The 14,988-nt window shown below is 33.5% G+C and overlaps 1 protein-coding gene across 1 annotated transcript; it reads right to left on the reverse strand.

Moving 5' to 3' along the window:
* Positions 1-729: 729 nt before the first annotated feature.
* Argl (Argininosuccinate lyase) lies at positions 730-14,582 on the reverse strand. Its single transcript, XM_067266490.1, has 17 exons — positions 14,483-14,582; positions 13,517-13,624; positions 13,080-13,166; positions 12,925-13,008; positions 12,755-12,814; positions 12,580-12,677; positions 10,894-10,971; positions 10,720-10,797; positions 10,605-10,654; positions 10,475-10,537; positions 9,760-9,874; positions 9,590-9,674; positions 8,161-8,220; positions 8,002-8,085; positions 7,841-7,921; positions 1,156-1,262; positions 730-1,091 (listed from the first exon to the last, which is right to left on the reverse strand). Exons 1-17 carry the CDS (start codon positions 14,504-14,506, stop codon positions 896-898), a joined length of 1,458 nt encoding a protein of 485 aa, XP_067122591.1. The 5' UTR covers positions 14,507-14,582; the 3' UTR covers positions 730-895.
* Positions 14,583-14,988: the final 406 nt, after the last annotated feature.

Below are 14,988 nucleotides of genomic sequence, written 5' to 3' on the forward strand. Positions count from 1 at the left end.
CATACAAACAAGAGTAAGTCTTTCTCGGAGTGAATAATACCCCACTCACGTTCTGGAACTGTACGCAACACACATCGTAGTCGTCGATTTTTGTTTCCTGGTGTGTGACGTGCGTTTATCTTATTCGGACTTCGACTGTTAATAATAATCGATATACAATGGTTTACGTCTTAATCGGTTACAAGCGTTTAATTAATGATAGAATTTATACCACTCCACCGTGTAATTTCTGGTGTTAGCACCAATACTTTAACATTAAGCAGGTGCAGAAAACTGCAGCGAAGTAAAATTAATATTAATTAATGGAGGGGGTGTGTAGCGAATAAATAATATAATGGCGATTAATTTATAACCAGAAATTTGACAAAGGAGGATGATTTTGTTGTGTTTACAATATATTTTAATGGTAATTAGCAATTACCATGATTATTTACAAGAAAGGTAAACAATAAACTTAAATTTTAATCAAGCAACTATTTCTATTATAATAGAGGTTTTGAATATTCATAGTTTTAAAAATTACTGAATTTTAATAATGGAAACCAGGAAGTGTGATGGTATGACAAGTGGTGTTTGCTGTAACACTACCTCTACCTGACAATACCTAGAATAATCAATAAATACAATAGAGCAACTGGCTTAATCTTTACAATATGAATTAATTGTAACTGTCATTTTTAAATCTAAACATGAATGTCCTAATTTTAAGAAAAATTGTAACGACATGCCTTATTTTAATGACATCTATCTGTTTTTTTTATTTGTTCAATTCACAGCTGGGCAAATGGGCACACCTATATGAATAACAATTTTTTTTTATTTTTAAAATTTATTACCAGCTGGATCAACACACACTTTCTATTTAGTAACAATACTCTTCATTAAAAGGGGCATTTTACATTCTGGTGTGGGGAAGATCTTCGTCTGCACTTTTGCCAAAAGTAACGTGACGGTCGCGAGCTTCGATCCATCTTCCCAGCAGGTCTATCTGAGACCGCACGCTGGATCTGCTCGTGCCACCAGTGCAACAGTACCTTTCTATGCTTCCCTCGTAGTCCCATAGGCCGGCCACGTCTTCTTCGAACTCGTTCCTGAAAATGCGTCGTCATGAAAGTTTGCGATTTAAAAATACACAAAGACATATTGCAAACTTACGAGATTTTTTTTAGGTCCGCGACCGATAGATCCGGGAGAGACGTCCCCTTTTCTTCCGCTAGGGCCACCACTTTACCCGCACACTCGTGCGCCTTTCTAAATGCTACCTGAAAAATAAATATCATATTCAATACTAAAGTTGTAAGCCCTAAATTAATTTTTTTACCAAAACTTTTGCTTGAGACAGATAAAAGTGAATTTATTTGATCTGAGTATTTTAAGAGCAACTTAATGAGGAGCATTATTGTACAATATTAGGTAATTCACTCAAAAATAATAATAAGTTATAACTTTAGAACATTGTCTTCTGCCTGGTTCTGTGATTTAGGAGAATACTAATAACTTGGTTCTCTAACGTATTTTAATCTTCATTCGAAATATCTGTCACTTATATATGCACGTAGCAGATTTTAATATCCCATACTAATTCCAGATCACGGCTGTAAAATGTGCATTAAAACTCGTGCCGTAAATACGCTTGTCTCGAGATCTTTCCTCGTACAAATCTCTCAGAGTAATAACCATTTTTCTTCTCCATAATGTTATTTTGATTTTTCCAGAACAATAGGAAGGCAAAATTCATTTGCTTAAAAGCATACGTCATAAAAGACTAATTCGAAACGTTCGTATCCGTTTCCGTAGTTTCGATCCATTTGGTAATTAAAAAACAGACCGCCTCTCTTCTCCCCAAAGTAATTCCTTTGGCTCGAAGATTTAGGTTTAAATTCGAACCACCGTTTAACAATTGTTGGAAGTATCTGCTATCAGATAATGTACATTAAATTGCATATTTAGGATTCAAAGATTTCTTACCTACTGGAACTAGGAAAGATTTATTATTATATCAGAAAATAATCTTTAAAAAATTTGTCTTCTGTGTGTATCAGAAATAAGTGAAACGATAATTTTCCCTTTCCAAACAAAGATTTGATTACTCTTTGTGTGAAAAAGTCATTTTGTCTATTTGCAAGAATATACAATTTTATTTATAGGTTATAAAATCTCAGATACTTCTTAACACTTGTTTTAGATGATATTGTGTACTAGTTTTGCTTGTTTATAAAGAAATAATGGGGAATATGGAGCTAAATATTAATTATAGCATTTGGAAACATGCCAAAATGAATTAGAGGAGTATCTCCACCCGCTCCTGTCTTTCAAAACGAGATACCATCAAACCCATGCAGCGTGACGACTTGTTTTGGCCCTTTGGGTCCCGTCACAACTTCTAGAAGGTTTTTGTGAAGGTACCTTTATACAAGCTCGAACATCTTGAGAACTTCATCAGAAAATGGGAATTATCTACATCAACAAGGACATACCTATGAATGGTTGCAATGCCAGTCTTGTTGACCTCTTTGGATTCGGTTGGCTAAAACAAAAACTGTTTGGAAAATTTGCAAAAAGGAGTGATTCAAGATTGATATTCAATTTACAGAAGGAATGGAGGACATATTCAGCAAATGAAAATTTGCATAGCAATTTATTACAAGAGAAGTTAATGTAACAAACTTGTTCAAAAATAACTGAAAAACCCTCTGTAGGATTTGCAAAGATCATCCAACCCAATATCTGACAAAACGTGTTCTCAGAGTTGCAGATTGCTATCCTATGTAGAACTCAAATCTTCAGATCTCAATTGGTAGGTCAGTTGATGTTAAATTGCATTACTGTCTGAAATAACACACTTCAAGAGAGATGTATTTTGTAGGCTACAGATGACATAATATTTCATTGCTGTTTTTTTTTTTTTTAAACAACATAATCTACTTTGAGATCACAATTTTACTCATAGCACTGCCACTCAAATATTTGTGTGGTTAATAATAATTGTATCTTCTCCTGTTTATCTGTACAAAAGTTCTTAAACATTATCATAAACATTCACTTGTCTCCCTTTTCTACAAACATGAGGTGATTAGACACTTCCTACCCAGCTGACATTTCTATAAAACATTTAGTATACGAAATTTCACCTTAGAGTCAAACAAATTTTTTAAAATAACTTTTATGTCTTTAAATGCTGGGAAGTACTCGTTGTATATAAGCTGAATTAGAGTGGAAAGATGGCTGTTCCTTATTGCGGTCAAAAGACAGACTGAAGGAAGCCTTTATTCAAATCAAGAGTATCATTTACAGATCAAATATACATAGTTAAAATGTCAGGTTGAATTCACCCCTCGTCGTTCTCTGCAATTTACAGTTTGCAAGGATTACAACTTTCATACCTTTTGAAATTTTGTGACAGTGTCAAAGCAAGCCAATTAAAATCAAAGTTTAAATGCAAGGTTTTTAAAACAAACACACCAACAGTTAGAACAATTTTCTTGCCGACATAAGATTTTAAGGTAAAAATATGTGCATTTGACAACATGATGCAATCAGAATACCAAATGACATCCCGTCCCCTCCACAAAGGTCTGCAATAAGGATTCGACTGACAATTGAATAGATTAGATTTAAAATTTGTTCTATATTTTGTCGTTATTTGTCACTTCCCTTAAATGAATCGATTCCTCAAAATGTCATTTATATTTTTCTTCTTCCACATCCAATATCTTCACACAAAGTTTAAATATAGACAAGTTGATTCGGCTCTTTATGTAATGTGCTTATATTTATATACTTTTTGTTTTTTTTTTTTTGTTTTTAAATTTTAATATTTGCTGCCCGTAGACTGCAGAGCCGCATTAGAAATGCAAGGCCATAATTATGTCGCGTTTTATACGCACGTGTATTAACTTTGATTCATAATTAGCAAGTGGTACTGTTGACTTGAATAAAGATTTCCTCTGGCCTGTCTTTAGACTGGGAAAAGGGCTGTTCCTCACTGTCAGCTTACATATGATAAAAATTTTATTGAAGACAATATTCTTGGATAGTGGGAGAATATTTACTAATAAATTCTAATTAACATGATGAATAAGTCAGTTAATGCATAGCTGCATCCACTGAATAATTATTAACTAAGAAATTAACCTTTTATATCATATTCTCAATTTCAGATTAATAAAATGAGATCAGGAGGAAGAATAAAATCATAACTATATTGTAATAACTTACATGTTCTATAAACACACATGAATTAAAATATCTGTGTACTGTGTGTACTGTGTTTGAGTCAATTTAGTAACTTAACAATGACTATTTTCTCTATAAATAATTATACAAGCATTTCTAAAAATAAATAAGGTCTTTTCCCTAGTGTGAAGAAAGCGACGAATTCTGTATACCAGAGAAATTCTTGGCACTAACATTGTACAAAAAATATAATAACAGCACGTTTGAAAATACTGTAAACTTCCGCTAATTAGGAACGTACAACTTAGACACATTCTTTCAAAAAAGTATGTTAATTAAAAATTTCTCAACAGTAAAATACATTGACTTCCAGGTGTCAAACACTTATAATGCACAATATCACAGATAATTAATATTGCTGTAGTTGGTAACGTATACATGCTGTATACTGTAGTCATGAAATCTCTTGAGCTTGTTTCCTGTAATAATAAATTCACCAGTACTTCTGTATAGAGCCAGTCATAAGAGACGTACAATATAGTAATTTGTGTGTATTACTGTATGTGTGTACCTCCTCATTTACCACACCATCAGTGAAAATGTTCCACAGTCTTGGATAACCTTCGCCCCTATATTCTAAATCAAGAAATTAGCAATACATACGATTTTATAAATCAAGTGTGACATTTCCTGTAAATAAATAAACTTTTTCAAAGAGTAAGTCTTATATGAAACAGCCTCGATACTTCTGTTACGTCGTCGTCGACTTGCATACTAAATTCTGGATATTACTGCCGCATACTCGAGAGAATTGTATAAATTAATCCCTGTAGTATCAAACCCTTCTGTACTCTTGTAAATAAAACATTTGTTCCTTCCTCTTTACACCAAAAAGAAAAACGAAGACCATTCACGAAAGGCTACTCCTATGCCGAAGACTATGAATAATTTAGTTTAACAGTAATCATAAAGTGAGTTGACACCAAAGAGATGTGAGAACTCCTTACATTTCTTCTGCATACATTTTCACTCTGTAACTAACAAAAGAAACAGAAACAATAGATGAAAATTAGTGATACTAAAGCAGGGTGTGCAACAATTTCCTATTTTCAATTTCCCCGACTAGCTGAAAGCAACTTGCTGCTTAATTTAAAAACAGTAACATCAAATAAATTGTGAACTTAGTAAAACTCAGTTATAGGGCTATTCAATTTCCTTTATAATAAAGTATGATTAATTTTGAGACTAAACCAGAAAGAATCGAACCTGTCATGATGTCTGGAATAGTGTTTAACCATAATCACTAATTCCCGAGGATGACAAAATGTCTTTGTATTGCTTAGAAATTTTAAACAGCTGTAGAATTATTTATCCAGTTATTAGCCATAATGTAATATCTAGCAGTTTTCGTGCATTCTCTCTATTCCTTGTATAAACTGGATAATCCTCTGGTCGATATTCTTTTCAAATTTCTAACATCACTGTCGATTACTCGCTTCATTCTAACTTTTCTAATTTTCCAATCTTTAGTGGCTTATCAAAGGTTTACTGTATGTACTGTACAGAGATGCACATATGCATATCAGTAATAGAACTCGCAGAAAGTTTTAATTTACTACTTCAAATCTACAATCACACAGGGTCAGAAAGGACTTTTATTAAGGAATTAGTTAAAAAGATGACAGGTGTCAAGAAATTACTGACCAAGAAGTGACAATTAATTTCATATTGCTATTAAAAGAAATGGAAGTATAAGAATGCATTCACCAAAAAACATCTCACATATGTGCATTAAATGAAGATTATTTAGCCAGATATTTTGTGATACAAGATGACAAATAATAATTTATGTTTATTAACTGTAAATTAAAAATTTATAATATGTAAAACTTGTTAATTTAAATAGATTTCACTATTAAAATCAGCAAAATTTGAGTGACATGGTGAGACAGAGTGCAATAGACAAGTGACATGGGTGACACTCAAATAAAATCAATTAACCACAGTTAAAACTATTCAAATTACAGTTAATAGATTAATGCTGTAATACTGAAAATGATACTAATGTCACTTAATGTGTGTAAAGTTCCTAAGTCAGGAAGTTTCAGAGGTCAGATCGGGTCAGGAATACATGTTGGTGATGTAGACCAGACAAGAAGGAAACTTTCTTACTTATTTTAAAACAAATGCGACGCAACGTGATGATAAATGACAGAGGGAGTTTTGTCAAGGTGCTCGCAAACAAGTGTCAGGTGTAAACAATCGAGAAAAGGGGGGTTAATGACCAAAAGGACAGCTGTTAAGTCATGTAAGCCCAAACCCATTAGGGGGTAAATGGCCACAAAAACATCTGGTAGACCGTTTAGGTTCAAAGACGTCAGAGAAAAGGGCCATAATGGAGTAAAATACGAGCACGGACTTCAAAAGCTCCGTCAACACCTCTTGGACCTTTCCCGACCCAGATAAGTCTTGGGTTTCGCCTAGAGACAAAAGAATGACCAATCAAAAGGGTAAGACACAGAGAAAAATCCTATAAAATCCCCAAGTCTCAAGGTCAAGTGTCGGTTCTCCTCCAAGTCTAGCGCATCCTCTCTGAACTATTCAGATTTATTCAACCCATCTTAGCCGACCCATCCGGACTTTCACAATTAGATGACTTAGAAGATCCTCCCACCACCGTCGTCTTCATCCCAGGGCTGCATTGACATCGACTGTAGGACAACCCTGCTGCAAGAACAACGATCGTCATACATAACGCCGAATCCTTAAAGCAATCTACTTTTGTTTGTAGTGTAAGTTAGATTTATGTTAAAATAAATGATTTTATGTAAGACACTTGTCATCTTTGTCTCCTGCCGCCTCCACCCACATACGATTCGCCCCTAGGTTTTCCTGACGCGCAATTAACTTATTTCCCCTAAAAGTCAGCGAGCTTATACATGTTTTGCTTCCAAGCTCCTTACTTATGCGCACTTCATTTCTCAGCTTCTCAGAAAGTTGATACAGATGCACATTAAAATAGAATAAATAAGAGTCTCAGACATGACTATCTGATAAAAATTCCCTGACATTTCTAAGTTTTCCAGGTCTGTTGCACACCCTGTTCAACATCTCTCTTTATACAAAATGTAATTAATGAATTGTAACAAAAATCATTAATTAATTTAAAAATTAGGGAGTTTACTCTCTGGTGTAAGCATTTTTCTTTGCCGAATATAGTCATTAACAGCATGTGCACCGACTATTCAACACAAGAATGAGTTGCTTAAAACCAATTCTATCAAGATAAGCTTAGCATTGTGAAAAAGGACTAGTTTTAAATTAGATATTTAAAATAATAATCTTTTTATTACTATGTAGGAATTACACTTAGCAGCCCAATTGGTAATGACAACTTGTTACCCACTGTCACTATGCTGTTATTAGAATAATAAAATTATTTTAAATTTTAGTAAATGACATCTTACGGCATCTTCCAAAGGCTTGGGTATGTTCTTTAACATTCATTCCCTCAAATGTGGCAAGCTCTCATCCAACATAATAAACAAAAAGCAAAATACCGAAAAATTTGTGTAATTATTACATTACATTGGTGACAAAGCTTTTTTTTAAACTTTTCGGCATCAGTATATTTTAAACAATATTATTTCGTCCCTCTACTTACCCCTTTTCTTACGAGATAATAGGCAACGTCCGTCGCCAGCATGTCCGGAGAAAGAGCGGCCAGACAGACTTCTGGATTAACCTGAAATATTTTAACATACGTCTTAGTCCGAAAAAGCTAATTCTGTTCTCTCCTTAAAGGAATGGAGGGAATTAATATACCTTTAAGGTTCTCACGGTACCGGCAGCAATCCGTAATGCCATACTTATGGTGTCATACGTGTCAAACATTGCCTCTTTGTCTTCCTGAAACAGAAATGAGCATTTTTAGAAGGACGAACCTCGATTAGAAATGCAATATTCATTCTTCTAGCCAAATACCTGCAAATCCTTGTTGAAAGTGCTTGGAAGTCCTTTGAGCAAAACCAGAATTCCAGTACACTTAAAAAAAGAAAAATATTTTATTTTAATTTAAATGAAATTATTGGAGTCCTACCATATTTATAATCTGAAATTCCAATTAATCAAATAGGAGAAGTAAAGTAAATCTTGCCAGATGGTGATCACTCTGAAAAACATACAGAATACAGCTTTTGACAACTTCTTTTAACTATTTATTCTGTATCAGATACGAAGAGGATATGCACCTAGCCCAAAATGCATTTCCTTTTGTATAGTAAAGTCTACGTAACCAATCGACGGTGTTCTCGTACAATAAATTCTTTGTAATGATTCTGTGCTTGCTTCTAAAGGTTTGCATTTCCGTTTAAAGGTCTCAGTTTGACCGATTTTCCAATAATCACCACCATTCAGATAAGTTTATTCGTGCCGGTCGCATTACTACACGTAAAGCTAATAATGCGTGCTCCCGGTTTTAAGACGAGTAAAGAATACAACTCTTGCCCGAAAGCTAGGATATTTTAAAACTTATACTAATCATAGTCATATTATATCGCGGTCACAATAATAATGAATAACTTTAAAATGACCATTGAATGTATTAGTTACAGAATATTTATGTATTGACAAGAGTTTAAATTTTTATTCTCAACTAGTTATTTATTACATAGCATTTGAATGTATTGTTTACAAAGGTAGGATTTTATAGTTTATAATATAAAAAGATAAGATTTTACTCAAATTATGACCATCGCAAGTCAAATATAATTAACACTACCATATATCTAACTACCAAGCGGCATTGACTGCTATACTGGTGCCACAATATCATCAATTTATGTCTGTACAATCTTTAAAAAGTTTTGTGAGCACCAAACAAGTGACCCAAGTAAAAACATTCTTAAAACATTCATTTGAGAATTAATTTTAAAACAACAGAATTCCCAATGATTTAAAGCCATTATTTTCTGCATTTTTATTCGCATACAATAATTACAATCTTTGTTCCATTCGTGCAATATTTACAATGCCGCTAAAGAAACAAAGAAAAATTTTTGAAAGAATGGAATATATAGAAGAATAAATATTTATTCGTCGCTTCGTTGGTGTTTACGATTGTTTACGTACAGGAAATTTCTGCTTCCGAGGATGTTTGGATTCCCGTACCCCCGTACCCCTTCTTTGCGGACTCTTGACCGTAACCGTTTGGGGTATAATTTGTAATGTGGGATGTAAACTGTTACGGTCGAGGGAATCCAAAAGCACTCGGATGTAGAAACTTGAAATAAATAAACTCTTCTATATAATTATTTTACCATTTCATAAGACTCCACAAATTTAAATTTTGTAAACGATGTATTTGCTCTACCAGAATATAAACTATTTTAAAAAATGGTAGAAACGTGCTTACGTGTCCGATAATCCTTCCCGTCTTCCCTCGTATCAATTCGAGACCGTCTGCGTTTTTCTTCTGAGGCATCAAACTGCTACCCGTGCTAATTTTTCATTTTATTCATTTTATTATTTTCTTTTTGGTACTATTTTTACTTTAAAATCGTGACCAAATTATAAAACATTTACCTGTAAGAGTCCGAAACGGTGATGAAACCGAATTCCTTGCTGCCGTAAATAATTAGGTCCTCCGCCAATTTGCTCAAGTGCACGGACGTCAACGAAGCCCAAAATACAAATTCCGCTAAAAGACACATTAAAAAGTTTTTCTCCGTTTCCAGAAAAGTTCTCCGAAGCACAATGCACGAGCGACAAAGGCGGCCACTCTAGCGTCGACATACGGTATTTACAAGATTCCACATTTTATAGAAAAAATGCCATCATCTAAATTGGGAAGTTATTACATTTAAGATTATGGGTTCCAACTTCGTTTTTAAGTTTTTTCCACCCCTTCTTTTTGCATTAAACTGAAAATTCATTTTGAAATATTATGAAAGAAAAACGATCCATTTCCAATTTCTCGAAATCAGAATGGAAACATGTATTATAGGCATAAAGTAAAAATTCCAACTAACCTATAAAATGTGGAATTTTCCAAAAAACTACCATTGTAAAGCATGAAGAACTACATTGGCCAGTTTCGTGCAGACCGCGTCTCGACTAATGATAATTCACAAAATGTCACACACTAAATCGACGTCCTTTTTCTTTTTCATTAAGAAAAGAGAAAAGACTACTGTATATCCTCTGCGTAGAAGAGATCACTACATACGCGCGTACATACTTAAAGATGTTAACCAGTTAACACGAAACCACAATAATATTTAAGTGACAAAAAATTTACCTATAAAATCTCTATCGCCGACGGCATGCATGCTATTTTGGGTGCAACCAAAAAAATTCAATTCTGCAAAGAATCTAAGTTTACTCAAAAGTTTTATAAAGGGGAAAAAAAGAAACAATTGAGAAATTACCTTCCGCTAACGATTCCCGATCCACGAAGGGATTTCCGGCCAGAGCTCCGCTACAAAATTACAAATTATCGCACCGATTTTAATATTTTTAAAATGAGGAATAAAGACGTCTTACCTCCCCAAAGGAGATACGTTAACTCTTTCCTTCAAGCACTCTAATCTTACTGCGTCTTGTTGAAAATACCAGGCATAACTACAGAATATAAAGTTTATTCAAATAAAGAAAATAAAGAAATTAAAATTTATTGTTTTATCCATTAATATTTTAATACAATGTATATATCCTCACCTAAGAAGCCAGTGACTCCATCTTATGGGTTGTGCCCTTTGAAGGTGCGTGTAACCGGGAAAAATAATATCTATTTCTCTGTTTATTAAAAATTTAAAAAAATAAGAATTCGAATTTTCTTACAAAAAATATAAAAAATTGCAATGTTTACAAAAGAATATTTTTAATTTTTAATTAAATGAAATAACTTAGTGTTACATTTATCATCAAACAGATAAATATCAAGAAATTTTTTATAAACTCTTCTACGACTAAAACTTTCAAAAATTATTGATTTAAGTTTAACTGTACAAGCCCTACTACTAAATTATTTCTGTCTTTTTATATAATAATTTCTGTATGTTACAGAAATTTGCTTTACGTGTGCTTATAAAGCAAATTTACGGAATTTACGTATATCCATGGTGGCCAAACTACAGCTCGTGAGCGCATGTGGCTCTTCTAGATCCTTATTGCTGCTCCTATATAGTTGCAATTTCCTTTTGCGTGGGTCACTTAATGGGTCGTAATGACAATTTTTTCTGCGGAATCCCAGCACCCTAATTCACATTTTCTGATGTACGATTATGACGCCGAAACATATTGCTGTTCAAGGATGGTGATAGGTGAGGTGGATTTTCAAGAATGTCGACGGAAGCGGAAAGTAAGGTCGGTTAATTTTCGACCGTCGTTCGGTATGGATGCGAGTCGGCCAGAATGAAGTGCATACGTAAAAATTGCAGTGCTTCGTGGGCAAAATGTGAGGAAATGTCGTGCACAACTCTTAGAAACTGTCGGTGAGCATGTGTTCCCATACAGAACTGTTGCAAGGTGGATAACAGCTTCGAACGTGGAAGAATGGCAACCGCCGACATGCCTCGTACCAATGTTGTTTGTGCCGTGATTGCCCAATTCTTACAGGACAAAGGGCAATGGTCTCTACAGAAGTTGGCGACATAAACCTATTGACTAGGCAACTGTGTACAAAATTTTATGAAATGATATGCACATGTGCTAAATTTCTACCAAATGGGTGCCATGTGCACTGAAAGAACTCATCCAGATTCAGCGGACCAGATTCCATGAGAGATTATCTGATTTTAAGCAGTTTTCTGAAAACTGTAATGAAAAAAAACCAGAATGCCGGTGAGTGAGCAGACTTATGGTTCTCTTATGCAATGCTGTGCACATAACTTTAATGTTGTTACCATTCAATAAGAAATTTGTAACTTTTTGGACACACTGTAAACACCTAAAACCACAATAGAAAGGCACAACATATCACACCGGAGCTACGTTCTTTTTTTATGGACAAAAGAGCACAAAAATTATGGCATCGTTTTGCTTAACGTTGCAGTTTCCGAGAACCCGACGACGTTAAGCGAGTTAAGTTTCCATATAAGTATTTTAAAACGTTTAGAGCAGTGCTTCACAAACTTAGTATGGTGGACTGGAATTATTTTTACCAATATATTATTGTATCATATTTGAATGCCAGAATGCCCACATAACAGTATACTTGTATTTAGATGTGTAAATACTACAGTAACACAACTATCAATATTTTACTACATTTTCTTTCCCGTAAACTTACCGTCGGATCGGCAGCCGACGGCTCTCGAACCAATGCCGGTCTGCATACTAACACCGAGAAGCACCGATTTAGAAAATGTCTCTCGTAAGAGTTAAGAATGAAATTTTAAATACCTTTTGGCACGTTCACGTAAAGAACTTATAAGATTTATCAAATAATATTCCAATGCATCGATTTCGTTCGTTAACCACAACCTCATATCCGTAGACACCTTATAGTTAAGAAAAAATGCAAGTATTTTTGAATATAAGAACGATATAAGCATATAAAAACGATACGAAGCGATACCTGATCGTTTCTGCTTCTTCCGGTATGAAGCTTTCCGCCTATGTCGTTACCGATTAATTCCTAAAAATATTTAATATAATAATAAATTCTAAAATAGATTACATAAAGTAATTCTTTTTAACACTACATCATCTCCAAATTAATTTAACAAACATAAAATCGGCATCTACCTTTAATCGCCTTTCATTTGCCGAATGAATATCCTCGTCGCTATCTCTGATTTGAAATTTCTCTTCGGCCCATTCTTCTTTTATCTGTTGAAACTTTAATATTAAATAAAAATTTATATTTTAAAAGTATATCGAGTTACATAATTATTAAACACCTTTTCGAGAGCATCTCTCATCTGACGGCACTCGTTTTCGGATATTAACTTGGCTTTCTGTAAAGCATTTGCGTATGCTTGACTTGCCTTGAAAGCGATAAAAATTTATTAAAAAATAAATAATTTTTGTTACGAGGCTGTGAAATTATTGCTAATGATTAAAATAATTATAAAATAGCAAACAAAACATGCATACTATAATTGTCTAAATATGTCTAATATGTTACAAAATCCTTGTAATAGATGCATTGCATAAATTTTCACACACACAGCCCATCCACAAAATCAATCCAGTTCGGTTGTAAAACCCCCGGAATTTTTTGGGCACTCCATCCGGACTCGGTCCCTTTCCACCTGGCCACCCCGTCGTGGGCCCTCGTGAAAGTCACATGCACTTCAATCATACGACTTAAATATAGATTTATCTACAAGCATACCGTCAGATCAACTTTCCACAGACGTTTATCGAATCCAATAGACGCATTGAATTTTTCCATAAGAGGATGAAGCTTCCCGGAGAAACGACCTCCCCATAATTTTTCGTCCTGTAACAGTACGGACGGAATAAAACAATTTAACTTGATCACATATATTCATTACTTACTTTCACAATCAAAAATCAATATATTTTTAACTCATTGTAAAAATAAAAAATCAAATTGATGATAATAAATGTAACAATTGAAACTTTAAATAAATAAATCAAATAAAAATACCGACGGAACATAAAGTACCACTAAACCCGATCCTCGTAAAATTGAGCCTCGAGGAATACCTGTTAGCGACGAGAACCGTCGGAGATATTTTTTTTTTTACACGTGCGCGGTACAAAGTAATTATCGAGCCGATCTAAGATTTTGCCGTCCGTATCAAATTTTTCCGGTACGTTAACCTTAAAGCGTCCCGAGTAAAAATCGAGGGGTTAAAGTCTGCCAACCGCAGAACCGCAACGACCGATCCGCAAACCCGGAAACCGGCAATCTAACTTTCCTACGTATCGCAACTTTCGACCCACCCCGCATAATCGATATTTAAGTTCCGAATTTACATCGTTTCGATAAAATGTAAGTAATGCCGTTTTAGTTTTCGCTAAAAATTAATATAAACGGAATAACGTTAAAATACTTTACGTGTAATTTTCTACGTATTTTGGACGACGTAATTACTCAATAACACGGTCGACATTTGTTTCGCAATTTATTTCTACCGAATAATAAAATATAAGTAACGACACTTTTAAATGGGATTAAGTGTTATATGAAAGTACGGATAGGAAATTACACAGGTTAAAAAAATTACATATTCGTGCCTTAAACGTAAAGGAAGTATAAGAATTAATTATTTTATTAACGATAAAATCATATCACTGGTTATTTTAAAAGAAAACATTATTAATTACTTACATTCTGCGAACTTTCTTTATCCATATCAGAAGTGAAACAGGATAAGACAGGTTTGCATCACTACAGGAAATAGCAATCAAACGATGATAAAAAAATAGCTTAGTGGGAAACTACATTCTGTTGTTTCGTAACACCAGGCAATTTAATTAGATACTTTCGAGTTAATAAATTAAATTATACAACTTTAAAGATACCATTTAAAAGAATTACAATTTTATTTAAACTAGCATTCTGTACAGAATACATAGGTTTACTTTACAATATATGTTTCGTGATTGTCTAGCAAATATATCTTTTATAAACGAATGAAAATAATGAAAAAATAAGTTTATTAAAAAAATATTAATCCATTAAATAAAATTAATTAAATTTACAAAAAATAAAAAATAACCTATAATTTGCAAAATTATTTTTCATACTTTTATATATTTTTATTTTTCTAATTCAGCTATACAGATATTTCTTACAGTATACTTGGTTTTGTTTATTTATTTGTTAAGATATTC

The sequence above is a fragment of the Centruroides vittatus genome, unplaced genomic scaffold (assembly GCF_030686945.1).
Source record: "Centruroides vittatus isolate TY-2023 unplaced genomic scaffold, ASM3068694v2 contig_2747, whole genome shotgun sequence".
Classification (NCBI taxonomy): domain Eukaryota; kingdom Metazoa; phylum Arthropoda; class Arachnida; order Scorpiones; family Buthidae; genus Centruroides; species Centruroides vittatus.